At 44.6% G+C, this 25,778-nt stretch overlaps 1 protein-coding gene across 6 annotated transcripts; it reads right to left on the reverse strand.

The window, feature by feature from the left end:
- ELMO2 (engulfment and cell motility 2) lies at positions 1 to 25,239 on the reverse strand. 6 transcript variants are annotated; one of them, XM_082325823.1, is made up of 23 exons: positions 25,118 to 25,201; positions 23,710 to 23,865; positions 23,425 to 23,565; positions 17,920 to 18,045; positions 17,742 to 17,782; positions 17,160 to 17,232; positions 16,773 to 16,823; positions 15,613 to 15,794; positions 11,957 to 12,056; positions 11,594 to 11,745; positions 9,236 to 9,314; positions 5,565 to 5,615; positions 5,111 to 5,233; positions 4,342 to 4,476; positions 3,796 to 3,900; positions 3,608 to 3,716; positions 2,818 to 2,954; positions 2,331 to 2,494; positions 2,136 to 2,248; positions 1,720 to 1,827; positions 1,300 to 1,382; positions 890 to 967; positions 1 to 305 (listed from the first exon to the last, which is right to left on the reverse strand). In XM_082325823.1, exons 4-23 carry the CDS (start codon positions 17,995 to 17,997, stop codon positions 105 to 107), a joined length of 2,163 nt encoding a protein of 720 aa, XP_082181949.1. In that variant the 5' UTR covers positions 17,998 to 18,045; positions 23,425 to 23,565; positions 23,710 to 23,865; positions 25,118 to 25,201; the 3' UTR covers positions 1 to 104. The 6 variants fall into 6 exon arrangements, with proteins under 6 accessions (XP_082181949.1, XP_082181951.1, XP_082181950.1 ...); XM_082325825.1 differs by lacking the exon at positions 23,710 to 23,865 and having other exon boundaries at positions 25,118 to 25,239; XM_082325824.1 differs by lacking the exons at positions 23,425 to 23,565; positions 23,710 to 23,865 and having other exon boundaries at positions 25,118 to 25,207.
- Positions 25,240 to 25,778: the final 539 nt, after the last annotated feature.

The raw sequence follows: 25,778 nt of genomic DNA on the forward strand, positions 1-25,778 counted from the left end.
CGGCCGGGAGTCGGAGCGCGCGCAGACGGTTGCGCCCACCGCGGGCTCCGTGCAAGCAACAACACTGCCGGCCTCCCGCCGCGGCCCGTGCAGCTCCATCCCCATCAGCCGTAGTGGTACACGAAGTCGTAGCTGCTCGGCTCCTTGGGGATGGGCGGTGGCGCTTCGGGGATCTGGATGTTCTCCAAGTCCAGGAGTCTCAGCTTCATTTCCATGCTCAGCAATGTGTCCAGGTCACTTTTAGTCAGCTCACTGGACATGTCCTTCCCCAAGAGAGCATTAAGCCCATCAATCCAGATACAGTACTGTGGAAAAAAAAAAGGATAATTCACAACTCCAGGCGTAAATAATTGATAGGTTATGTCGAATCTTTCCATTCATGCAACAATTGGAGATGCTCCTATACAGCTCCGAAATAGGAAACATAGGAGGGAGTAAACCTATGGGGGGAAAAAAACCCAACCCCAGAACAGCTCACAGAGATTTCCAATGGAAGTAAGAAGCCTAGGGGTAAGCATTACCGGATGGCTCTAGGAGAGGGCCAAGAGTTTCTGTTGTGGCAGAACAACAGAAAAAGCAAAGCTATTTTAGGCATCAGCGTCTTATAGAATGGGGAAAAGCAAACAACTGACTGCATAGGAGGAAAGAAAGCAGCAGTCCAGACTAAGGGAATTAGTGTAGTGGGTTTTTTTTGTTTTTTTTTTTAAAAAAAGAGAAAAATAACTGGGGGGGGGGGGGGGGGCAGGAAGAAGATTCACACTAAGCATCAGCAACATTTTGTAAGAATGAACCTGGTGGGAGACATCCTACTCAAGCCTTTAATGAGAAGCAACTGATTCTTCTTAATCCCTGAAGTTAATTGCTACTGCTTAACTGGTATGTTTCTTACCTCATATTTATTAGGTGCAATGAAGTTCAAGGTCTCATCAGGATCGTATAATATCGAGAAGGCCAATTCTAACACTTCCTGAATGGAAAAGAATCTTTCACTCATTGACTGAGCAAAACATCACAGCACCTTCTGCCTGCTAACCCAACAAGAGAAGCTGCCTTGCTGCAGCTCAGTGCACTTTCCCATATCAGTATTCTGAGCAACTCTGAATAGCCTATAGCACAACCAGGCTATGTTCACAGCACCTAGCAATCACAAATGAGTACTAGGAAAAGGCCCAGATATGAGATGGGTTTTGTAAACAATACACCTGCAGCGTGGAAGATCATTTGCTCCTGTTGTCTGCTTTCAGAGTTTTCAACTCTACAGCACTGGATATTAATTACAGGCAAAAAGGGAGCACTTACCTTGTTCTGTTTCAGTGCACTTTTCTCCTTCATGTGTGGACAATCCTTCCCTGTGACAATGGCTTTGATGTCTGCAACTGGAACTAACAGTGAAAAAGTAAAACTCACAAACAAGAAGTCCTAACTATGAAAAGACAGAACTCTGTTTTGTCTTTGCAACTGAGCATTGTTCCTGTTGTTGTAGCTCATTACTGCAGTTTTCCAAAGCACATTACCAGTAGCACATCCCTACAGTTGGCTGTTATAAGAAATACCAAGCAATTCCAAGACCCAAAGGATTTGGGCAAAAGTGGATCTCGTCTCAGTCAGGGCTTCAGCCACAGCTTTTTTTCTCATCTCTAGGATGGTACTCATCACAGCCTCTAGATGGCAGAGCACAGAACATTGCAGAGTGTGCTCAGAGCAGTAATCAGGACTTACTTTTTTCCTGTAGAGATTCAAAGGTCACTTCCCCCTGGGCATTATCTTCCAGATCTCCATAGTGTAGCACTTTGTGATTCAGAGCCAGGCGACAATACCAAAATCTTTCTGGAACACACATCAAGTAGAGTAAGCTGAGCAAGACCATTCACATAAGGTCTTACAGCCACTACATTATAGTCACCCCACCCAATCCCTCTACTCCCCCAATTCTTCAGCACTGCTTCCTGTTCATGAGGGGATGGCAGTATTTTAAGAAATGCACATCTGTTCCATCCCAAACTACTGGCTGGTATAGACAGTGCAGGTAACCAGCTTTCCTTTCTGGCAACATGCCTGCGGACAGATTAATCCATTAGATCTGATTTGCCTACAGTTCTTCACATGAAAAAATGCAGCAGACGCTGTCACCTTACCTTGTCTTCTGCGATTTCCAATTTTTCGAAAGCTACTTCCCTCACAAAGCCTGTTCAGGCGCTGTTGCTTTATCAGCTCTAAGATCTCAGGTTGGATTTTCTCTCTCAGCTCCCTGGCAATCAAGTATGGAAGAGTAAGCAGAAAATGGAGATAACAGCAAGCACAAAAGGCAACTGGTTTTGTTAGGCACTTACACAATAGGTGGTGACTGGAAGTCATCTTGGCTCATTCTCTCAGACTGGCGTAGTCGCAGAATCTCAGAATAGCTCAGGCTGCGCAGTTTGCTCTTGAACTGGTCCAAGGAGTTTGGTTTAGAGGGGAGAGCCCGTGTGATCTGTTCCCTCACAACCTGCATAACCTAAAGAGGTTGGGCAGGGTGAAAAGCAAGTCATGTTCTTGCTTAATGGCAGCAGAGAACCAGGGCACAGCTCAGTGGCAGCAAAGAACTGACATAGAATGACCAGGGCCAGGAGTGGCAACATGCCAGTGACTTTGAAGATCCAGAAGACCAAAGAATGACCTCAGGTCATACCAAATAAAAGTTGGACCATCCTTCCTTACAGCCCACATCAATGCCCTGTCATACTTTGTGCGCCCTGCTCTTGAACCAAGGGCGCAGGCTGAGTGAACACATGCTGTTCTGCAAAAGATTCTACAAAAATACCTCTTCTCCACTCTGACCTTATTAAAATCTTCTGCTGTTGCCCTCATTTCTTTCCAGGTCTTGTTCAACAGCTGGATGCAGATGGCAAATAGCTCCTCAAATGCACGGTCATGGGTGAAAAACATGGGGTGATAGTCATTCCGGCCTTCATTGGCTTCAGGAAGAAACAGAAACCACAACCATGTGAGCATATTGCACAAGACCTACTAAGAGTAACTAAAATCCACTACAGTGACAGAAACCTGAGACGTACAACAGTAGTAACTCAAAAGAGATTAAGACAGTTCAATGCTTCGTCTCCCCATAAACAGTCTATATTGGGAATGGCAACTATCCCCACGCTTCACCATGCAAGCCTCTGTGACTCGTGTGCTTTTCATACTAGTCCCCCCAAATGACTGCTTGCAGTTGTTTCCCACTCTCTTCTGGTAGAATTTCTTATAGTGGTTAATTGCCTCAGAATACTGTTTTGAGACTGTCAGAGCTACTAAACTTTTCTCAAGTTCATGATGGTTTCTAGAGTGGTTTTTTTATACAGCACCGTGCTGAAGCTTCACGAAGTGGGAAGCCTTCCACTTGTGTCAGTTTTTCAGGAGAACCAGAGTGCACACAACAAAATTTCTTACTTTATTTCAATACTGCTATTATCACTGGGACGCTGACAGTGCAACTCCAAGCTTCCACTGTCCTTACACTGCAGAAGTGAGATTGAGATACAAATGCTTGTGAATACTGGTCAGCCTGTGAGCGGCTTCCAGAAGCATCAGCCCAGCAACTTGGAAAGCTGGGGTAATAAATGGTACTTACGGAGTTCCCCAACTTGCAGGATCTCACAAAGCATCCTGGTAAGCTCAATGGCACTGCGCCCAAAGGGACATTCATGCTTATCTTCTCGACTGCTGTTCTCCAGAACAATCTACAAGAAGAGGATGCAACACACACTAAGAAGAGCTGCTGAGGTGTTGGTATCTGCAAAAACCAGCAGTTTTACTTACCCTGATATAGGTGTCCTGATGAAATTTGGCCAAGTAGAGCATATTGTCCAATGCCAGCATCCCTGGAGGAGTCTGAGTAAAATCCATGGCTGGATTGATGTGGTTCTGTGAAAAGAGCGTGTAGAAAGAACCCCAAAAAATTAGCTCAAAGAAATTGTGTGAGAACCTTTTCTGAATGAATTTTACAACCGCCTGTCCATCAAGCACTCCCTTACATCTATCCAAGAGGTAACTTTGGACACCTGCTGACAATGCTATCCGAACTTTCCAGAAGAGAGGCTGATTCAAAGTTCTTCATAGAATAGGTGTGTATGGTAAATAAGTATCTCCAGAGAATGTGCCTAATGAGCCCTGGCATTTAACCAATCAGCAAGTTCATAATGATCTTCCCTGGGAGTCTGAATGTAGCTGAATTTCTAAAACTCAGATACAGAAGTATGGTAAAGCAAACAGCTATTTCTGTTCCTTATTTCCCCACAGCTCTGATGGAGATCGCTTAGATTGCCTTTACATGCTTTACAGTCAGCACTCTCTCTAGATGCATACAGTGAATCCCAGCATCTTGTAGTCCTTGGTGTACATGGCTTTGCGTTTTTCTGTTCCACTGCCAGGGACGGTGTTGCTGTCAGACTCTGCATCAAATGCAATTCTTCTCAACTCAAATATGATGTCTCTCTGTGCCTGAAGGACAGAAGGCAGGGAAATGGTAACATGTGATCCATCACTAGGGCAGTATTTTCACATAACGCACAGTCCAGAGCTCACACAGTGAATACAGAGAGATGCCAAAGGTCATTAACATTACGTAAGAAGAGGCAATCCATTTCAAAATGGCAAGTTTCAGTATACCGGGTAAAGCAAAATATTTGTTTGCATTTTTCCTTTAACTGCCCCAAGGTTAGTTAAAGGCAATTTCTAGGCATTCAGATAATGCTAAGGCATTTCTCACTCAAGACCACAATGTATCTAAGAACTGAGTAACAGACACCTTAAAAATGCCCAGCTTCCTTGTATACTGCAAGGAAATTGATAAAAGCATGTGCCCTCCATAGGGGTGGGCTAATCAGTTTGACAGCTGGCATCACGCTGGTCAAGAGAGGAATATATGGCTTCCAGTGACCACTACCTCTCTAAAAGTCCCATAGCATACAGCAGGATAGCCATGAGCATACCCTAATCTCAAGGACTACGATGTGAGGGGTGGTTTTGAAACTTTATGCACCATCTACTGCAAATCCTATGGAGCTAAGAAGCTCAGGAATAAGGCCCCTTGTACATCCTATTCTGTCAGATCTTACTCAGCTCTAATAGTGACCTGATCATTGGGATCCATCTTGGTCATCATTCTCTCTTCCAGGAGATTAAAGGTCAGGACCTGTAGCACGTACAGCTGATGTGCCATTTCTGTTTTAATCGGGCGGTTTCCTCTGATCACATGCTGCAAAATAAAGGATAGGGTAGAAATGAAGAGAATACAAATAAAAACTGAGGTATTAGCTGTAGCCACATGCCAGGCTGCATATACATCTCTGTATATGAAGATTCAGCTGTTTAACCTCCATATTCCATCAGAAGCATAATGATAATGCTCTGTAAGAGCAGAAAGAAGCATCCTGATAACTGCCTTTTGAAGAAGTGGCTCCAATTTCACCTTTGAAAGAGTCACTTTTCTGGAAGTGCCCTGAGGGCAGCAGAATTTACACTCTGCACAAGTGAAACCTCTATTGAGAGAACATTAGGAAGCACTCTGTCATTTCAGACATACTTACATTCAGGATTATAGACCTCAGGTGCTTCTGGGCAAATGCATTAGCCATTTCCTGTTGTGGAATTTAGAGATGAAAGAACATGAGTGAAATATAAACAAAAAGCCCACATTGTGCAGAAAGGAGAGAAAGAAGGAAGCCTATGAATTGGAGATAGCACTGGCACACAACAAAGTGCTTTTACTACAGACTGTCAATTTAACATGGCATCTTACCACAAAGCAAGCATCAAGTTGGGATGCAAGAGTCATCTTTACTATGGCACAACTCATGGATGGCTCCCTTACAAAAGATCTTTAATGTGGAGAAAGGCACTAAGGCAGTCAAAGAACAGAAGAAAATTTAGCTTAACATTGGACATCTAATGATACTTCAAAATCAGGAGGCATGGCAGCAGGGAGCATACTGTGGGTTGCCCAGAAAAATCTGTCATCTACAAGAGGTTCCTTCAATTAGCATTTCACAACTTTCTATACCTAGATATACACCCAAGATAACAAGGGCTAGAGGATGCCGTTTTCAGGTCTCCCCCCTCTCCCTCTGAAATTTACATTTCCTTTGTCTAAGTTCCTAAAGAGACATTTAGAAGTCAGTTTAAGGACAAGTTGCAGAAGCACTTCAGTTTACAAAAATAAAGGGTAAATAATTTTCATGCTTAAAGGAAAGCTTCCAGTTTGCCTCTTTACTGCATGGCTTCCTTCCCCAGATGAGGAGGGTTTCCCAACCATCAAGTCATGCTGACAAACAGTCACAGCAGATGCAAGTATCTGCTGCAAGCCTTCAGTTCCGGGACCAATTACACATGCACCTGCAAAAATCTAACTTGTGCTTTCCTCATAAATTGTGAAGATGCACTTTTTAAAATATCAGCGATCTCATTACACCTGCTAGGAGAGTGGCACAAGTGCTAATGTCAAGATGGAATATTATGAGAAGTTTGCTGTTATAAGCAAAATCTTTGGGTAAGAAAAATCTGTTGGGCAATACATCATCTGCAAGAAGCCCAAAAGAACTGCCAGTCTGAGATCTCTTCACATTCCTATGCAGTGCAGACTGAGAATTGGAAGCAGATGTCCAGTCTTAGACAATTGCACTCAATCAGCTATACATTCAGAGCAATCCAAGACTGTTCCAACTGCTCATATCAACCCTGCTCTTGACAGGCTTTATAAGGGGCCTGGTAAAATGTGTATATTAGCCTCATTCCAAGTCCCTGTTATCACTTTTGCTCCAGACAGAAACCTCCTAAAACAAGGAAGTGATATGCTTTCTGATAGCCAAGCTACAATGGCTGCAAGTTCAGCCGTGCTCATATTACAACCAAAATGAGTCAGTACTTGAGTGGAAGATATCTAAGCAGCATCTAGATGAAGCAGGAAGTGGTTTCAGAGATAACACACTGCCCTCTGAGTCATTATTTTTGACTATGATTCATGAGATGTAGTACTGACAATAGAACAAGGGCTGCTGTTAGGATTTGTTCATGCATGCAACACAAAGCATCTTTACTCTGAAGGAATTAGTTTGTACATGGGATGAAGTAACAGGTGACTGAAGCAGATAGATAAACAGCGGGAAGGACAAAGACAATTAAACAATTCTAAACAGCATAGTAAGAAGCATGAGCACGCACACAGCCTAACCACTGCTAAGGGATCTATGTTCTGCTGAGAGTTTTGCTGCTGGATGGGGTCATAGAATTACAGAACCATTTATGTTTGAAGAGACGTCTTGAGATTGCCTAGTCCAACTCCCCTGGTTCAAGCAACATCAGACAGAGCAGGTTGCACAGGACCGTGTCCAGTCAGATTTTTAATATCTCCACTGATGGAGACTCCACAGTCTCTCTAAGTAACCTGTTCCAGTGTTTGACCACTCTCATATTATTTTGTGTGTGTGTGTGTGTGTGTGTGTGTGTGTGTGTGTGTGTGTTCAGGTGGGATTTCCTGGGTTTTAAGCTGTGCCCATTGCCTCTTGTCCTGTCAGCAGGCACTACTGAGTGGAGTCGGGCTCCCTCTTCTTTATTCCCTTCCATCAGATATTTATACACATTGATAAGACCCCCATGAGCCTTCTCTTCTCAAGGTTGAGCAATCCCAAATCTATTCATATGAAAGATATCCCAGTCCCTTAATCATCTTCATGGCCCTTTGTAGTCATGTGGATTGTGTTCAAGGGTGGGGGGGGGGAGGGGGAAGGAAATGAAAGATCCCTTGGAATTTTGTTTGCTCTGAAGTTTAGTATCTTGGCTAAATCACCAACAGAGGAGTATGTTCATCCTTATTTTCATGTGTTAAGCATATCCATTAATTTTAGAAATTAGGTAATGCTTATTGAGACCATAGTTTCCCCTCTGAAGGCACTGCACCCTTGGCAAAAGTGGAGCATTCTCTGTGCCACCCAGAAAATCTAAAAAATGTACCAGAATCTCAAGATAAAGAAGGTTCCAAATCAACTTATTAGCAAGAGTGGTGATTACCCTGGAGATAGCATGGGGCAAAAAACATTCTTATAGCACAGATCCCAAAGGGAGAAGTCACAGATTAGGCAGAATGTATGCTCTGGCCCTCAATCAGCACTAAGTTTTTTAGCTGCTCTTCACAGACAAACAGCTCTACCTTTAGAAGGACACAGCTGGATATGAAACTGTCATTAATGCAAGCAAGATCTGGGGTATAAACTCAGGCTGTAGTAAGTTTAAGAAGACCCAGACTGCTAAAGAACGGGTTCCAGTTTTAAAATTGATTCACCTAGTCAGTCTTGTAGTATCGGTTTCCTTTTACGATCATCTTTATTGTCTTGTGTGCACAATAAGTCATTCAAGATTTCTCCTGCTACTTACTCTTCTCCCCTTCACAATCCAAGTACCTTCCCAGGAGTCCTCCCGCCCTTCTCCCTAGGCTCATCCACTATCTGAAGCCTATATGCATCATTTCTGAGATACAAGGAGGCATAACTGGAGAAAAGCTAACATGCCTACAGTTCCGCACGACCAGCCCCCAGGCTTGAGTTACTTACAGTGATGGGCAGGTCTAGTGGGTTAAGCAGCTTGTCCTGCTGGCAGAAAGCAAAAAAAGGCACAAAGAGAAGCAGACAGGATTTAGCTCGGAGTCCAGAAATAAGGCACAAACGGGGCACTAGAGAAGAAAGGCTTAACACAGCAAAGCTACACAATACAGACATATGCACATCTTGCATGTAGCTGAGATCTCCGAGATCTTTCCTCGGAGCACGACAACTGTTTCATTTCTCACATCTGCCAGTGGGAATATCCCCCTATAACTTAAGAAAGGTCCCTTTTTTTGGAAGGGAGGGAGGTGGGGTGTTTGTTTAGTAAGTACATACAACCCCAAGGACTCTACCCAGCCTACCTCTCCCATATGGAATTATCCTTCTTCAAAAACAATGTCCATGCTGTATGGAGGATTACTTTCTGTCTCTCAAGGCCTTTCAGATTCCTTTCTGAGCATCTCCTAAACATAGACGTGCTACTCCAGAACATATTATTAATGGGATGGTACTTTTTCTCCTAGGTTGCCACACTGAAACAGCTACATAAGTTCTTGGCAAGGTCCGAGGTCTGCCTTGCCCAGACAATAGGATTTCTGAGGCATAAAGTAAACAGCCAGACAGTAACCATTATTCAGGTTTAAAGTCAAAAAGCAAGAACAAACCTGTCTCTTGTCCTCAGGTGCCTTCAGGAAGAGGGCATTGATCAGGGCAATGGCATATGTCTGAATCTCTTGGTTTGAGCTGCAGAAACAAACATGGGAGGATGATAAGAGACAAACAGTATAGAACATTACAGCTTGCTGCTTTGCCTGCACTGTAATAATATTTACTACAGCTATCTTTCGTTTCAATGGACAAGCAGAATTCAGGTAATCTACTTTCATGCCATCCAAGTCTTCACAAGGCCTGCAAAAAGCTGACAGGAATTGCTGACTGATAGCTCCATTTTGCAGAAGATAGATAGTGCAGATTGCAGCCCAGCAGAGCTCAGAGTTCAGCAACACCACAGTTTGTTTCCAATGCTGAAACTATCTCTGTAAAGCATAGTTATAATGCAGCCTGTTATATGGATACAGCTAGAAACTTATATGGAGCAAGTAATTTTTCAATGGAAGCCACCAAACGCAAATGGAACTAAGGGGGAAGCACGCCTCTCTTTATGGCATTGCCTTCCAACCTCAATAGTTTGGCCCACTTTTGACACATTTTCTTTTTCTTACTTTCACTGAAGAGCAGCTTCAGGTAAAGGGTGCATAGTCCCTTCCTAGATCACGCAAAGCACGTGGTTTCACTTGTGATGTTGTGAATAAGCTTCCAAATGCCAATCACACTTTTCCACCCCCATCTTGATGCTCTATGAAATCCAGTTTTGTTTCTTGCTATACTGTTAGTCTTGGGAGACTTCTGCAGAACTTCAAGCTTTTCTGATTAACAGAAGTCCAGTGCATCACCTAAATGAATTTCTGCGTGTGTATACTATTTTAAATTGTATATATATGCGTATATATATATATATGTATGTGCATATATATATATATATATATAAAATTAAACTTTCATAAAACATCTAAAGCTAAAACATCTTTTAGCTTAAATAGCTAGTTTCCCCACTTTGGCATTTATCCCTGTTACATCTGTGGATAACAATCATATTCTCTCTTCTATTGCTCCCTTACAAATCTTCATTTTGGTCAATCTGCCATACTTCAAACATGCAAATGTTCATGCATCATCCTAGGTTTTCCTTGGGCCTCCAAGCTTCGCAGGTCTCTGAAGTCTGTCACTTCGCCTCTTCTATCCTCCTTTTTGAGGTTTGCTGCTCTTTTCACTACACTGCTTGCTTTTTGACACAGCAAAACAATTTTTAAATTAATTTCTCCTCTTCTAACTCTTCTCTTTCAGACTTGTTTCCATGGACCTGTTCTTCCAGAACCTATCCTCTGTTAAAGATTGTTCCCTCCTGATAGTCTTGCGAAACAAACACCAGCAAATTCTGACTCGCTCTCCAGCCTCCCTTTCTACAATATCCCCTGCACAGATACTTTCTTCAGCAACCTTCTGTGTTCTGGAAGCACTTAAGCATATGAGTATATGTCTTGAACAAAGATATTTTGCTTAAAACAACTGTACAAGTGTTTTAAGTGTTCAGTGTTAGGACCAAACCTGTGTTTTACTAAAATAGAAATTATAAAGCTGAAAGAACATATACTTTTTGCAGAACAAAGTTGCTGCAGTGTTCATGAGAACTTGTTTAGCTTTTCTGTTCACCAGGTTCAAATGTATAAACACTCTAAGCACACAGTGACATTGATGCAATACATTGTTTGCACTATAATTTTGTTAAACTACTGTTCATTGATTAAGGAATATTAATCATATTCATAAATGGTGCTTTTCCACATTTTCAGAATTAAAAGGCTTGAGAAACAAACAAACAAACAAACCAAAACAACTACTTAAAGCTCTAACAAATGCATGCTTCTTTTTTTATGGAAGAGTAGAACTGACCTATACAAACAGCCTTAAAAGCCAGAGACTAATTTGTCAGTTCATTTGGAAAGAGAAGAAGGGGAGGTGGGGAAAAAAAGCAAGAAAATACTTTTTTTTTCTTCCTTAATGTGCAGGACAAAAAACAGAAGATGATGAACACTTAGATTATAGTGGAGACAGTTTAAAGAGGGGTGAAGGTAATAGATGACTGGATGCAGAAGCTTTGGGAAGTTGTTTCAGTAAAACACAGGTTTGGTCCTAACACTGAACACACTTGTGCAGTTGTTAAAGCAAAGTATCTTCGTTCAAGACTTATGTGCTTAAGTGCTTCTACAACACAGAACATATTTTTCCAGGATCTTACTTTTTAAAAAATCTGTTAGAAATCCTAAAGTTCAAGTAAGATGTCATAGCAGTAATACTTTAAAAAGAGCATCTTTAAGTGTTTTAAATGTAAAAGGATGTATTTTCAAATTAACAGATATTCATAAAATTGATTTAAATCACACCACTGTTGGGTGGACACTCACACTTGCAGATGAGAAATGAGCTGCCCCACGGTGATCTCTTCTGCTATCTTCTGATACAGAGTCTGACTGTTTAGCACCATGCTTTCTAGAATGGCTAGGGATCGTTGGAGGATGGAGACATCTACCATAGGCTGACTCACATACCCTGCAATCTAAAAACAGATGAACCAGCAGGTCAACAGATGCCCATCCAGGAAACCTTGTGGTGAGTGAGAGAAGCTAAGGGAGACAGGGCTCAGAAAGCTGGGTGTACTGTGCTTCTCAATGAGTACTCAGCTTCTCAGAGTCATCTTGTTCTTCCTGGAAGCTGCATTAAAGCACAAAAAGAAATAGCATCCAGTCAGCCCCTTTACCCAAACTTACCTGCTTGATGAAGGTTATTGAGACCATGTCCCAAGAGACAATACCATGGTCCATGAGCTCCAAGAAGGCAGTCAGGGTGAAAGCCAACATCTCGCTGTAACTGAGAAAATGAAGAATGCAGTTACAAGAGATTTGGTAGCAAGGAAAAAGCCTGTCCAAGCTGAGTAAGCTTGATAAGAGAAAAATGTCACCACCTTCTCCTAATAAAACAGGCGACAGTTTGGCAGATGGGGTAGCAATAAAGTATTTGCATTTATGAAGACAGTGTTATTGTTTCATGGAATCATATTTTATTTTTCCTGATTACAAGCACAAATTAAAACTAGCAACAGCAAGTCCCTTCATCCTGCCACCAGAGACTCACAACCACCTGGATCAGTACCTGGCTAGTCAAAGGAATAACAGGAGAAGCAGCAATGCAGTATTTATTCCCAAGCAGTGCAAAGTATCACTACTCAAATGCAACACTTTCATGTGAGGGGGAAAAAAAAAACCCAAACCCAGCGAAAAACCAGCAAACCCCAGAATATTCAGTACAATGACTATCAGTTAAAAAAAGACCAACTTGAAAAGGGGAAAGCTTTTTAAGCTGATCAACTGAAAATTTAAACCATCTGCAAATGCTCGGTTTTTCAGCTGTTCTCAGATTTGAGCTCCAGAGTAAATTTATATCACAAAACATGCAAAAATCTTTGGAAATTATAACCCCTCCATACACACAAAAAAAACCCAAAAACCATATTTTAACATCAGAGAAAAACAAAGAACAATTAATTGTCATTCTGTAAATATGGGGACCTGGCTTGAAATAAAATGAAAGCACAGCATGAACTGTGGAAAATTTAATACCTAACCACAAGACAGAAAGGTAAAAAAAACTGATGGAAAGATTGCAAACCATGCTGAAAACATATTAGTTGCTAATATATAAGAAAATAGAAGGCCTGTAAATGATACGACAATAAGTTATCAAGACTTTAAAAGTGCGGAAAAGCCAAGTGAATTATTTGCATCAGAGTTCACTGTGAATGTGCTTCCAGATCAGAGTTTGCTTTTTTCCCAGTTTTTTTAAGAGAGAAGAAAAGTCTTCAAATCAGTCATTTGAACATCACTAGAAGACGTTCCGGAACAAGCCATTAATACGAAAAACAGCTCTCCAGGACCAGATGATATTCACTGAAGTATTCCAAAGGAACCATGGTAAAACGAAATATTGCCAAACTAGTTATTGTGCTCTGCAGAAAGTGGCAAAAACAATGCCAATTTTTAGAGAGGACTCTGGCAGGAATCTGAAGGACATATCACGCATTTAGGTATTTGTAACCAGAAAGATAGGCAGAATCTATAATAAAAGAATAATACCACTAGAAAAAAAGAAATATTTAACAGGGAAGAATTGCTATGGCTTTTGTAGAGGGAAGTTATGTTTCACATCTATATGTGTATTTGGTTTATGTGGCAAGGTTTTGGTAGCTGGGGGCTGCAGGGCGGCCTCTGTGAGGAGAGGCTGGGGCTGCGCCGTGCCAGACATGGCCGGTCCCAGACAGCTCTGTGATGAACCCACCACTGGCCAAAGCTGAGCCCGTCAGCCAAGCTGGTGGCACTTCTGTGAAGGATATTTAAGAAAGGGTAAAAAATGCTGCACAGCAGCTGTGAGAGAGGAGTGAAAAAAACATGTGAGAGAAACAACCCTGTAGACATCGAGGTCCATGAAGGAAGAGAGGGAGGAGGTGCTCCAGGTGCTGGAGCAGAGATTCCCCTGCAGCTTGTGGACAGACCACAGTGAAGCAGGTTGTCCCCTACTGCCTGTTGACCACCATGGTGGAGCAGATATTCATACTGCAGCCTGTGGAGGACCCCATGCTGCAGCAGGTGGAGATGCCCTGAAGGAAGCTGCAGCCCCTGGGGGGCCCATGCTGGAGCAGGCTCCTGGCAGGAGCTGCAGCCTGTTGAGAGGACTCCATGCAGGAGCAGGTTTTCTGGGAGGAACTGTGGCCCACAGGGGACCCATGCTGGAGCAGTCTGTTCCTGTGACGGACTGTGTCTTGTGGGGGACCCACACTGAAGCAGTTTGTGAAGGACTGTATCCCTTGGGAGGGACCCTACACTGGAGTAGAGGAAAAGTGTCATGAGGAAGGGGCAGCAGAGACAAGTGTTATGGACCACCTGCAACCCCTATTCCCCATTCCCCTGAAGAGCTCGATGAGGGGAGGAGGCAGAAGAATGGGAAGTGAAGGAGTAAAGTTGAGCCCGGAAAGAAGGGGGTGGAGGGAAGGCGGTTTTACTTTTTTTTGTCTTTGTTCCTCACCATCCTACTCTATTTTTAATTGGCAAAAAAATAAATTAATTTTCCCCAAGTCAAGTCGGTTTTGCCCAACTCATGAGCCTTTTCATCTTGTTTTCTTCCCCTGTCCTATTGAGAAGGGGGAGCATGAGTGCCTTGGTGGGCAGCTGGCAGCCAGCCAGGATTAACCCACCACAATACTGAAGGTCTCTGAACAAATCAGTAAGTCACAATGAGAACAGTTAAGTACAACTCCTGGACTTTGAACAAGATTTTTATGAGGTGCTTCACTAAAGTGTCTTAAAAAACCCAAAACACTCAGCTGCTAAAGGGTAAAAACAAAAGCCCTTTCTTGCATTAATAACTGACTGAAAGATAAGAAACAAATGGGTAGAAATTAATTGGTCAGGTTTCAAACTGATTAAAAGTTACAAACAAATTTCCCCACAACAGCACAGTAGTACTGGAAAGAGCTAAGAGCTAGGGGAAGCATGGAAAGAACGATTAGCACTCTGGAATGGCTGCCATAGTTACAGTGTTAATGGACTAAGACTGCAGCTTAGAAAAGAAATGACTAAGGGTTGATATGAGAGAGAGATCTATATGGTTATGAATGGTACAGAGAAGACAGAGCAATTTACAATTTCTTATAACAAAATATGTAGAGGGAACCCAATGAATATTAGGTGACATGTTTAAAATAAAGGAATTATTTTTTTGTTATAGCACAAGTAACTGTGGAACTTTATTTCCACACAGTGCTGTAGATGTCAAAAGGATAAACTGATTAAAAAATGAAGAAGAAACATCTATGGAAGAAACACCCAAAGGTTCTTAAAACAGAGAGATACAATTTCTGCTCAGGAAACCCTAAAGTTGAAAACTGTTGGAGACTGAAGACTGATGCTTTCTCTGCTATGCATTCTTTAGCCCTTTCCATTCCCTAAGATAAACATACCTTTGGCCTTCATAGCAGCTCTTCTTATAATGCAGGTCAAAAAGTACTGACCATGTATACAAGAGCCACTAACATGCTTGCTGCTGACTGGCACGTACATGCTGCCAGTTCTACAGGACTGTTCTTGCGTGCAACCGCATGTGGGTTTTTCATAGGATACCTTCTCCCTTAGGCTGCAGATGAATAACTGCTTGAGGAGATTATGACCACAAGAAAGGTAATAAAAGTAATTTAAATCATCAAAGTGACCTTTCAATGCAAGTTTCACACATCATAAATGTCTCCTCTTTTGCCTCATGAGGTTTAGCAAACGACTAGCAAGACTTTGTCTCAATTAATAGATCAGCATTTGCTATGAGGTTAATTGCTTAATGCCACTTCAACAAGCAGAGTCCTGGAATACAGGAAACTTACTGGGACAGAAGCTTGGTCCCGCTCTCCACAAGCCGTGTCAAAACTGTAACCCCTTCCATGTTGATGAACTCTGTGGCAAAAGTCACATCTGCTGAAAGTTTAGCCAGTTCCTTCATGGCATCCAGTCGGGCTTCCATACTGTGTGACTGGATCCTCTCCATCAGCTGGCGAGCTGCCCTAGACTGGAAGGAAAAAGGAATGATGCCAGGTACAGACTAGTCACCTGCAGACTGAGTTCTGCCAGCATCAGCATTCTGTCATAAGTTCATGGATGGGCAGAGAGAGCACAGCAAGGGTAGAGAGATACCAGCAATGACAGGATAAGTAGCAACAGTCAGCAAGTCTAAGACAGACTGAAAAAAGGCTGCACTTAGCAACAGTTACAGCCAAGCAGGAGGCAAGTAAAACGCTATTTTACATGTTAGAGTAAATGCTTGTTTTTCTTCTTGGTGAGGCGAGTGGAGGTGGATATAGAAATATGGAGTGAGACCATTAAAGAAATACAATGTTAAAAAAAAATCTCTCATAGATTCAAATTGAAGCACAAGCTCATTTTGTGTATCCACATGACATTCTGTAAGATTTCTCAGACATAGATCAACGATATCCTCTCAACCACCTCTTGCCCAAATAACATTTTCCTGTCCTACTCACTCTCCGGTATATGCCACGACACTTGCACAAAAAAGGTTTAAGAATTTCAATAGAAAGGAAGCTGCAGCAAGTCTGAAAAAGACAACTGTTGCGGTCATAATAGCAAGAATTCACTAGGAACAACCGCTTCTGCATCAAATTTGTCTCTTATTTTAATTTCTGCATTAAGTCACCAGTACCGTTGCTTTCTGACTGATAATACTAACTGCACTCACATTGATAATGTGTCTGTCAGGTGCATTACAACATGCTAATCTAGGAGATGCAGTAAAAATGTAGACTGGATTTATTTACAGAAAGTCCTACAAAAGGGCAGAGCATCCAAAGGAACGATACACACCACAACCAGGAAGGAAAACAAGAGTGTGCGCCTCACTGTGCAGAATGGCCTACAACAAAGGTAAGCCCCCTACAATTTAGGGAGGGGAAAGAAAACCTGAGAGGCAAGAAACAGCCTGTCATATGAGGATAGCTACTGAGAAAAAGGGACGTGAGGAAGCATTTACCGGGGAGACTGTCAGCTGCAGGATAGTTCCATTCTTGATGTCACAACGAGTCTGAAAGAAAACATAAACTTTAAACTGCAGAAAAGTGGGGGGAAAAGAATGCAACTGCATCTACAGTGCACATTTGTATACACAAGTAAAGGGGTTCCTATGCCACACAACCCTACTGAGGATATTGAATTGAGTCACTGGATCATCGCACCTACGGGCATGCAAAGGCAGAAGTGCAAGGCTCCTCAGTTGAATGACACCATTCAAGTCTGAGTATTTTTGATAGCAGAGATGCTGCCCCTCAAGGATTAGTGACAGTATTGTTCCATGACACTAGTCCAAGGCATTCTGCTCTCTTGCCCAGGACATCAGTAAATTGCCACCTCTCACACTGACCTGCTCTGTGATGTACAGCTGAGGACCATCAGCATACCGCAAGGTGTAGTATTCGGGGTTTGGCAATGACCACCTGGCAGAGGAAGAAGAAGGACACATAAGCTTCTTCCTCCTTGTTCTTCTGGCTCTCAATTAGGAACAGGAGCTTGATCCCAGGAGGGTGGAAAAGAACTTTCAAGTAACGCTTTAGCATGGGAAATTATATCTCCCAAAGAGGAGAGAAAGCATCTTCCTCTTGACGGGCTGACAGGACTTCAGCCTGCTCTAAGTCAAGCTCTGTGGAATGTCTGGAGGCCTGCACTTCAGAAACAGAAAGATGGGCCAGTCCTCAGAGACACTGACGCTAGGGGCATACATATCCACACACTCAGAACTGGAATAAAGATGCAAAGCCCCTGTTTTCCAGGAGATCCTCTTCTTCCCAATTCAAACCTTGGCCCATTCCATGGCAAAAACTGGCAGCAGGCAGCATGGATTGTGCTAGCAGCACATTGAGAAGCAGCAGAGACTTTCCACAGTACCCCAGCAAGATTTCTCAGGGGGAAAGACTTTCTCCACAAGGATTCCCAGAGAACTACTCACCCATCACAGACTTCCTTGATGATGGATGCAAGAGGCCTTTTCTAGAACAGAAAGAGAGAGTCCTCAGTAGCCATTTTGCTCTCAACCAGAAAGGAATACTGCCCATTTCTATGCTTCCCACATTCCAGTATTAAGGCTGTGGTGCATTTCCTCCCCCATCTGGTTACCAGGTTCTCACCTGATCTATTTCCAGCAGCTGGGCATTGGCACTTGGCCATTCAACAGCTACTTTCACAATGTCTGAAGGCGGTGGCATTGCTCCAGACTCCTCCACGTGCCTTTACAACAGCATACACCCCCACACCTGTTAAAAGAAAGAATAGTGAGCAGCTTTCTGAAAACTATTTCAATCGTTACATTGCATCTAACATCAAGCTTCAAAACACTACATAAAACCGGCCTTATGGTTTGCTGGGCCTGCTAGGGACAAAACATCCAGTGTACCAGAGATCAAGGCCTCATACTAAAACAGAACATTGTGAAATTGTGTGGCCAACCTTATCACCTAAGGAATACTTCTGAGAGCTTGTTGGGGCACTCGCACAAGGAGAGTCACTCTGATCAGCAAAGCTCCATCTGCCACCCACTGTCCATACTGCCAGGTCAGTTTACAGGACTAGTAAAGCAATAGCTCCCTAGGCTCATCTACTGTCTGTACGTGAGAGAGGGAACACACTCTCCATGTAGCCTCCCTCCCGTGGGCTGGTGCTTACTGATGCCCCATTCATATTTCTCAGATACCTTGATCCACTCAGGATACACAAACAGGCTCCTAGGCAGAGTAGCAGCGGCTAGCTTTATCCCATTCCCTTCCTATAACATCACAAATCCAAAACATGAATATCCATCACAGAAGAAAAGTTAACTCAGCATTTGCTCTGGAGGTCTACCTTTCACTCCTTTATCTGCCTTAGAGCATAAGCTTGTGTTCAGGGTTTGGTCCCAGACAGGTGTCAGACATGCTGGTTTGTGCTTCATCTGGTAGTAAGAGGCTGTAAAGAGATGCTAAGACAGGCTAAGATTTGAAGGGAAACCAGCAGCCTTTGGAATTTTCCTGATGCAAGGCAAGTAAAGAAGAGAGAACTTTCCACAGATCAGCAAAGACCAAGCAGCTGCAGAGATACCAGTAAATCAGTGTACATAACTGTCCTGGAAAAAGAGAACTTCTATGAAATTAGCTGAGTCTACCACAAAAGGCGTGTATGCCTGGCCTGTATAAGATGTCGACTTAGAGATCCACTGATGATGTCAATTAATGAAGCTCATATGCCTCTTCCTTCCCTCACAGAGACTGGTATCACTGCATGGAAAGATACAAAAACTCAGGTGTGCTAATGTTTCTCTGCATTTGTACACACACAAACCACTTTAATCACCCCCTTGTGACTATCTTCTCACTCCAGTTGAGGCAGCTTCCTCACCTAGGAGAACAGAATGCTATGATCTCCTGATGCAGCCTTCTGAGATAGTCACACCATTATCATCACTCCTGCCTGCTGGAATTGAGGATGAGGGGTGCAAGTTTAGTATTTCTTTCATAGCACCTTCTAGAAATGCTCAGTGTTATCACTGCAGCTAGCCTTGCCCTCAGGTCTCCCCCAGATCAGAGATACTTGCTTTACAATGAAGGCACTTGCTGGAGAGAGAAATCAGCCATTCCCCTATTATCATAGAATCATAGAATGGTTTGAGTTGGAAGGGACCTTAAAGATCATCTAGTTCCAATCCCCCTGCCATGGTCAGGCATACCTTCCACTAGACCAGGTTGCTCAAAGCCCCATCCAACCTGGCCTTGAACATTCCCAGGGAGGGCGCATCCACAACTTCTCTGGGCAACCTGTTCCAGTGCCTCACCACCCTCATAGTAAAGAACTTCTTCCTTATATCTTATCTAAATCTACCCTCTTTCAGTTTGTAGCCATTACCCCTTGTCCTATCACTATGCTCCCTTGTAAAAAGTCCATCTCCAGCTTTCTTGTAGGCCCCCTTCAGGTACTGGAAGGCTGCTATAAGGTCTCCTCGGAGCCTTCTCTTCTCCAGGCTGAACTGCCCCAACCCTCTCAGCCTGTCCTCAAAGGAGAGGTGCTCCAGCCCTCTGATCATCTTTGTGGCCCTCCTCTGGACTCGCTCCAACAGGTCTATGTCCTTCTTATGTTGGGGCCCCAGAGCTGAACACAGTACTCCAGGTGGGGTCTCACCAGAGCAGAGTAGAGGCAGAGAATCACCTCCGTCGACCTACCGATCATGCTTCTTTTGATGCAGCCCAGGATACAGTTGGCTTTCTGGGCTGCAAGCGCACATTGCCAGGTCATGTTGCGTTTCTCATCAACCAACATCCCCAAGTCCTTCTCCTCAGAGCTGCTCTCAATCTATTTTCTGCCCAGCCTGTATTTGTGCTTGGGATTGCCCCGACACATGTGCAGGACCTTGCACTAGGCCTTGTTGAACTTCATGAGGTTTGCACAGGCCCACCTCTCCAGCCTGTCAAGGTCCCTCTGGATGGCATCCCATATTAAAGCAAGTGTTGTTTACCATGAGAAGCCCTTCTGAAGCTGCCTTGCTCAATTTGCTCTGTTCTCAGCGTGTGTATGGCCTTTGCAGTTCCTGCAGGAATCCAGGAACTCCAAAGCTATCTGGGGCTTCAGCCAACCCAAAAGGGAGATCGGTATTGCACGTGTACAGGAACACCATCCTCCTCCACTCCTATGACAGCCAGACTTTGTCCGCTCCATCATCCCACCTCTTGGAAAGTATCTGGCAAGCCAGATTCGGAATTCCATGATATTCTGTAAATGCACAGCTTACCCCAACTCACAGAGATGATTACAGTCAGTACTCCTTATGGCCTTCTCTATCTTTTTTAGCATCAATCCCAAGAGCGGCTTATGTTTTCTTAAAACCCATAAAATGACTGTAAGACTAAACACATCTCATGCGGAAAAGTGCCAGTCAAGTTAGGTTCAGCTTTGCCAGTTTCTTAAAATAATGTCTCCAACCTTTCAGATAAGCAGCACAGCATTAGCTCAGACTAACATCAAGAAAGAGCTGGCCTCGGAAAAGCAACAGACTCAGTGCACCAATCCGGTTGAGCAGGTCTCGAGGGCGATGATAGAAAAGCATTTATATGATTCCTATCATATAAAATTGCAAGTTAGAGTCAAGCAGTTACACAAACAACACCTGATATTTTACTTCCTGATCCCGGAGGGAAGACAACAACCAAGCCATCTCCCACTCTAAGATTCGCTCTGGATAAAAATTTTACCACTCTCATTTTGACAACAAACAGGAAAGCCTGTCCTTCAGAGAAGATGCATCAGGTAAAAAATTCCAGCTTGGACAAGGTGAGGCCACACAAAGGAAGACCGCTCATATGAGAGCTCAATTAAACTAGCGTTTCAAAGAAGCCTTCACAGCCCACAGAGGTAGGCTAATTCACAAACAGAAAGCACTGAGCGTATGCTGTCCTATGGAAACAACTGCCTCCAAATCCCATGAGCATATGTTAACATACTGCTCTTTCTTCACAAATTTTGATTATCTGTGTTGTATTCTCTTACTCCAAGATGGAAACATCAAATTTACTCTTTGCTAAGAGAGACATGTTAACTTGCAGCAAGGATGTTCTCAAGAGGCCTCTAACCCTAAATGCAGACACAGCTGCTAGTGCTATTTTCATTCCCATTACAATCAGTAAATTGGATTCTACTTCTTTCTTCTGCACTCATCCTGAAGCAGCTGGTCTTCTTTTGTCCAAAGTAAACTAGGAATTCAGGCAATAAAGCATAAGGAACCCCGGACCAGAACAGCACCTTGCCTCATTGCATAAGCAGAGCAAAGCACTTGGGAATCCGCATAGAGACAGGAATGCTTTGAACCCACATATATTTAGAAGACTGCAGCCCCCTGTACAGCACTTATTATTGTGATTAGTATCCATAGCAAGCCTACCTACAGCAGTTATCCTCAAACTGTTCACAAGTCAATGTCCAACACATGATATTTCTGAGGATAGGAAAAGTTGGCCAAGCATGCCACACTGCAAGTCAGAAGAGTCCCTCCTGGTCCTGAAAATCTGACTTTCTCTAACATCCCAGTGGAGTGTAATAAAGAGACAAGGCAGAACCATGAAAGCCGCTGAATCAACGTACTCTGTAGCATCAGCCATAAGAATTTGGAGCTTACCCAATCCTTCTGTCTCGCAAAGAGATAGATGAACCTAATAAAACTATGAATCAGTCTTCCTTGCTTCCTTTTCCTGAATTACGCATGCGCGCACAAACACACAAATTAATAAATAAATAAAGCATTTAGACTTTCAAATTGCTTTTGGAGCAATAGCTCAAAACAGGGATAACTCGTCAACTAAATCTTTAAGTGCACTATGGCATTGACTAGTAAACAAGCAGTAGCACAGCTCTCTACATATTCCCCAGACAAAGTGCCCAATTTGCACGACACGCCCAGATCTGCAGGGTATACAGGTTTCCGTCCATTAAGTCTAGAAACAGAGAGACAGTTCCCAAATGGTATGTGATTTCCACTCACTGTTCTCCATTCAGCAACTAAAGCCTATGATGGCCTGAGAAATCTTAGTCATATGGCATAAGAACGTATCATCTCCAATAAGGCTGGCTTGCAATAACTGAACAGATAATTACTTCTCCCACGAGTGAACCAGCTCACGACTAGAAACCATCTAAATCCATTCAGTGTTCAAGGCACAGCAAATACCCAGTGAAGAGGCAAGGCTCAAAGATCACTTCCTTGAGTATTAAGAACTGAATTTGTAACTCTTTTAACTAATATACCCATGAGTAATTAGCATCTAATTACCACTTCTCCCTTCAGCCTCTTACAGTAGAGTCATAATCTTTTATTTGTACTGCAACTTACATTGCAAGTTGTTGCTGAAGAGTACAAGAAAATACAGTACTTTATACGCCATAACAAAGATGCCCAGACTACTATAGGTAGGAGCCTTTACAAATCTCTAACTTGTCTTGCCCCTTGCAAAGAACATGCATCATTCAGAGAGAGGAAGTGTACGTTAAAACAAAAGCATTGATATTACGGGAAATTCTGCAGAAATCATAGAATCATTTAGGTTGGAAAAGACCCTTAAGATCATTGAGTCCAACCGTAAACCTAACACTGCCAAGTCCACCACTAAATCATGTCCCTAAGTGCCATATAAATATAAATAAAGTCTCCTGTTTCATCAAAAAAAGCACTGCAGAGGTTGGCCCACAACTCCTAGAGGCAATGCACTCCCTTGATAGCCTCGCCACTGAAAACAGTAACCAACCAAGTTGTATTACACTACCTTCATATCTCAAAAAAAGCTTTTAGCTGCATATGAACTCAGAAAGTAACTCACGGTAGACTATTTCTGCCCCAAACTTCTTCCATAAATGAACACCCACTCATGACTGGAAAGCATGTTCCCTATTCCAATCAGTATTCAAGGCACAGTAAATACACAGTGGAAGAAACACAGCTTAAGGACTGTTTCATTGCACAGCAGCACCATGGAACAGATACCGCATGAGCCTGCCAAGGAAGAGATTCAAACATCAAAATGAATTGGCTAAGCAGAACCCAGAGAAGCAGGAATTAAAAATTAAAAAAGGTAGGAAACTCTTCAGACAGTCTGGGTCAAACAACCCTCTGAGGGACGTACACAGATCAGTGGCTCAGCAGAAGCAGCTTTCCAGAAGAGGACAATGAAGACCGGACTACAAATACAAGGGGTACTTCAGGTCAGCCTCTTAACACGAGGTTGTCTGTCAAAAGTGTTCTTTGAAAAGATTTCACTGTATGTCTGCGGACAAGAGAGGTGACATGTTAAATTTTACAATGGGTATTTTGCAGTGCACCAGTGATATATCTGATAAAATGACTGTTTAGAAGCTCTTGGGAAGAAGCAGACTGCAATTTTGCGTAATTGTGATTATCAGTCACTTACGGGTCTCTCACAGCACACTCTTCTCAACAACAGCATGTAAGCAATTCTCACAGTTTTATACAGGGAGACAGCAGCCAAGCTGAAATCCATGAAAGACGAATTCACTCTGCTTCTGCAGAGCAAGTTCCTTTATACAAAGCAGTGGTGGAAGGGTAGCTGCAAGGCAAGGAGAAATCAGTCGAGCCACTAATAACACACTATTCAAGAGACTTCGGAGAAGCTGCAAGCTAAAACAGCTAGAGTATTTTAAACAGAACTTCCCTATTCACAGACTCAATCTTCCTTTCATTACAGATAGAGAACAAAGTGTGCTGCACACAGAATGAAAATGAGGAGGATGAAAGAACATTCCATGAAAAAGAAAAGCTGCCTGGTAGAATTCCCCAGTCAACAAGTGAATAGCTGAAGCTTCTGAAACCTGTAGATGCGACAAAACATCCTACTCGGTTCTCAGCAAGTCCCCAGATGGTGGTACCAACAGACCAAACAAAAGGTGGAAGTGATGTTAGCAGAGTGACCGACTGGACAAGTGTGCAGAGAAGACAGCGCCCTTGACCAAGCAGCATAAGAGGGTAGCAGACAGCAGAGTCCAACCTGAGGGCTACCAACAGTTTTCTACATTACCTCATATAACAAGCAAAGAGAAACATGCTCCACTAGAGAAACCAAAGAACCAGGTGTCTCAGATTCTCTGTCTCTGGAATCCTACGTTCCTCCAAAGGCCTTCCACGACTGCACTTAGCTGTAAAACACTAAGCCTACAACACTGGACTCTTATCTTGCACATTCCAACACAGCTGGGCAGAGATCATCTCTTGGCAAAGACAGAAACTGATAGCAACAGGCAAAAAGACAGAACTGCTTTTTTATTATTTTCAATCAGTTGAGCAAGCTGAAAGCAGACAGCCAGTCAGCAACTCCCGAAGCTTGGGCCAAAACTGAGTTTAAGGCGCTAGACAATTTTTTCTGACGAAGCGCTGTCCGTTTTATGCCTCAGCTCCACGCAGCTCCGGGGGAGCGGCGAACCGCGCCCTTCTCGGACGGCTTCTCGGCCTGATCGCGGCCCCTCCCCGGTCTCACGTCCGGCAGCCGGGGCGGCGCGACGGGCCCCGAGTGCACCAAGAGCCGCAGCCCCAGCACAACGGGCGCTCCGGAGGCGGGGGCGGGCGCAGAGCGGGCCCGGCGACCCCGCGGCAGGCGGCCCTAGGCCAGAGCCTCTCGGCGGGGCGGGCCGCCGGAGGGAAGGGCCAGGCCGCGGCGTCGGAGTGGGCCCGGGAAGGCAGCAGCGGCGACTGGGCCCGCCAGACCCGAGGCCAGCGGCGTGGCGTGGCGCCCCGGTCCCCGCGGACCTCGCGCGGCTCCCGGCTCCCGGCTCCCTGCCCCCGCCCGCCCGCCGCCCTGCGCTCACCCAGCCCCGCCGCGGCCGCTCCGCGCTCCGGCCGCTCGGCAGCTCCGCCAGCCCCACCAAGGCGCTGCTGGCCACTGGCGCCGCCAGCTGTCACTCAGCCGCCTCGCCGCCGATTGGCCGCGACACGCGCGTCACGCGCCCGCAGCGCGCTGCCATGGAGACCGCGGGCGGCCGACCCCGCCCCGGCGCGGAACCAGCCCCGCCCCGCCCGCCGGGCCCGTCACCCCTCGCGCGTGACAGCCCGCGTCGGCAGCCCGCGACCGGACCCCCCTCGGCAGCCTGAATGAATGACGTTAACCGAGTCTCCCTTGTCCCTCCGCTCCTTCGGGACCGCCACGGGAGGGCTCACGTCAGTTCCCCGTGCCAACACTGCCCTGCGTCCGGGACCGGCTGTGGCCGCCCGGAACCGGGTCTCCACCGGCTTGTGCAGAGCGGCTTTCTCTGCAGCTCTGCCGAGTACTGCGCACAGGGCTGGCGGGGAACACCGGAGCGGCTCCGCGGCCGCGCTGACACCCGCCCCTCCGTTAGCGAGAGCAGGGCGGGGGCTGGCCGCGCCGCGCCCCCTCCGCCGGCCAGGGCCGCCCCGCCCCACCGGCCTGTCCCCGCCCCCTCCCCGCCCCCGGAAATGCGTCCATCGCGCGCCGGAAGGGGCGGTGCGCGG

The sequence above is a fragment of the Platalea leucorodia genome (genome assembly GCF_965183815.1).
Source record: "Platalea leucorodia genome assembly, chromosome: 13".
NCBI classification, from domain to species: Eukaryota; Metazoa; Chordata; class Aves; order Pelecaniformes; family Threskiornithidae; genus Platalea; species Platalea leucorodia.